Genomic DNA, 1,628 nt, shown 5'->3' with positions numbered 1-1,628 from the left:
CCGCCTACCCCCAGAAACGGAGACCCCAAACCTGCTATTCCTCTCTACCCACGGGCCAATATCAGGAATCAGGGACAGCTCTAAGCCACTTCAGGAATTTCCCTGGACCTCTTCATCTGCTTCTATTCTGGTCTTTCCTAGACTTTCTCTACTCACCTTGAGATCTTCTCCCCCTGCAAGCCGACTCTGACCCTGGGTCTTTGAACTTGACATTTCTATATGATCTCCACCGCAGCCTTTCACTCTTAGATCTCCCCCATCCCTCTCATCTTTCAGGAACTCTTTCACTCTTTTTTTGTTTTTTTTGTCTGCACACACAGATGTTTATTGTTTTCCCAGCTCCCGGGTGTTAAAGATGCAGGGTGAGGGGGGCTTGGAGGCCCAGAGGAGGCTCCGGTCTAATTCTTCTAGTCGTAGGTCCCTTGGGACCCCTCCCATAGCCTGAGTTATCAGTGGTGGTGTCCCTTCCTGCAGTGTCTTTGCCCTTGCCACTGTCGTCCAAGGGCTCCTGGTGGCTGCCGGTGTACTTGCTGGTGTTGGTGAGACGATCCACGGCACCCACCCTTGAGGCTTGGTAGAAGCCAAGGAATGGATTTCAGCCCGGTTCCTCCTCCTCCCCCAAGATGGCCCTGAGATCCATAGAACAAGTCCCCGCGGTTCTATGTCTTCCTCGGATCCCGGGCTGCTTCTCTTAGGGCCCAGAGCCAGCTGTGTGGGCAGGCGCTCTAGCCAGAGCCATCCAAACCCAAGGGGAGGGAGTACAGGGCACAGAGAGACGGTGGATTTTTCTTTCTCCAGTGGACTTATTCTGACCAGGCTGCAGTGACAGGACCTCATTCAGTGACCACTGGTGGTGGCTGGATTCTTGCCCTCCATGAGTTGATAAATGTCCTGTAGGCCTTGGTCTGGGCTCTTTTCCTTGAAGCGCTTCTGGCTCAGTTCCTTCATTGCTTCCGTGAACTGCTGAAACGTGATGGTTCCGGCATCCTTGGCCTTGACTTTGTTGAACACAGTGTCCACATCCGCAGAGGTGACCGTCTTGCCATCCGTGATACCACAGTCCTGGCATAGCTTGGAGAAGTTCTTTTTGTTTATTTCAGCGCCACTGCTAGAGGAGTCTCCGAAGACAGCGAACCGCTGGAATGTTTTCTCTGCTTCGGATGCCATGGTCAGCTAGAGGTAGGGGTGGGCAGTGGGGAGGAGGAGTGTCAGGAGGGAGGGGGGAGGGGAAGGGAGGATGGACGAGGAATGAGGATGAAGGCGAAGATTAAATCAGTGGGCAAGAGAAACAAATCCCCTTGTCCCTGCTGCCCCCTCCCCCTGTACCTCTCACCCCCATGCCGCCTGCCACAGCCACAACCTGAGCCTCCCCTTCCCAGCACTGGGAATGCCAGGTGGATCCCAGGTCCTGACTCATCTCCCATTCCCCCACCACTTTTGTGTACCTAAGAGTGGCGGGATGGTCTCTGAGCCTTCCTCCCCTTCCTGTGTGTGCAGATATGTGCAGGAGGCAGCTGGCTGGGGAGACTGGGTAGCAGTAAGGAGTCAGAGGGGAGGCCAGGCAACCTTCGTTGAAATAACTTAGAGGACCTGGAAAAATAGAGTTGGACCCCCACTTAGGTTAATTA

General features: G+C 54.4%; 1 protein-coding gene across 1 annotated transcript; it reads right to left on the bottom strand.

Annotated features, from left to right (window-relative positions):
• Positions 1 to 349: 349 nt before the first annotated feature.
• Positions 350 to 1,167, bottom strand: LOC100965528 (tubulin polymerization-promoting protein family member 2-like). The gene is made up of 2 exons (XM_003793751.1): positions 846 to 1,167; positions 350 to 570 (listed from the first exon to the last, which is right to left on the bottom strand). The coding sequence occupies exons 1-2, from the start codon at positions 1,165 to 1,167 to the stop codon at positions 350 to 352; spliced, it is 543 nt and encodes a 180-aa protein (XP_003793799.1).
• Between the last annotated feature and the right edge of the window lie 461 nt (positions 1,168 to 1,628).

The sequence above is a fragment of the Otolemur garnettii genome, unplaced genomic scaffold (assembly GCF_000181295.1).
Source record: "Otolemur garnettii isolate 467f Iridium unplaced genomic scaffold, OtoGar3 scaffold00072, whole genome shotgun sequence".
NCBI classification, from domain to species: domain Eukaryota; kingdom Metazoa; phylum Chordata; class Mammalia; order Primates; family Galagidae; genus Otolemur; species Otolemur garnettii.
This window is presented reverse-complemented; position numbering and strand designations above follow the sequence as displayed.

Bases quoted from the DNA above. Each gene is read 5' to 3' on its own strand.
- LOC100965528 (XM_003793751.1), bottom strand. From the start codon at position 1,167: ATGGCATCCGAAGCAGAGAAAACATTCCAGCGGTTCGCTGTCTTCGGA. The intron at 571-845 runs GTCACTGAATGA...GCTTCTACCAAG, and splicing joins GAATCCAGCCACCACCAGTG to CCTCAAGGGTGGGTGCCGTG.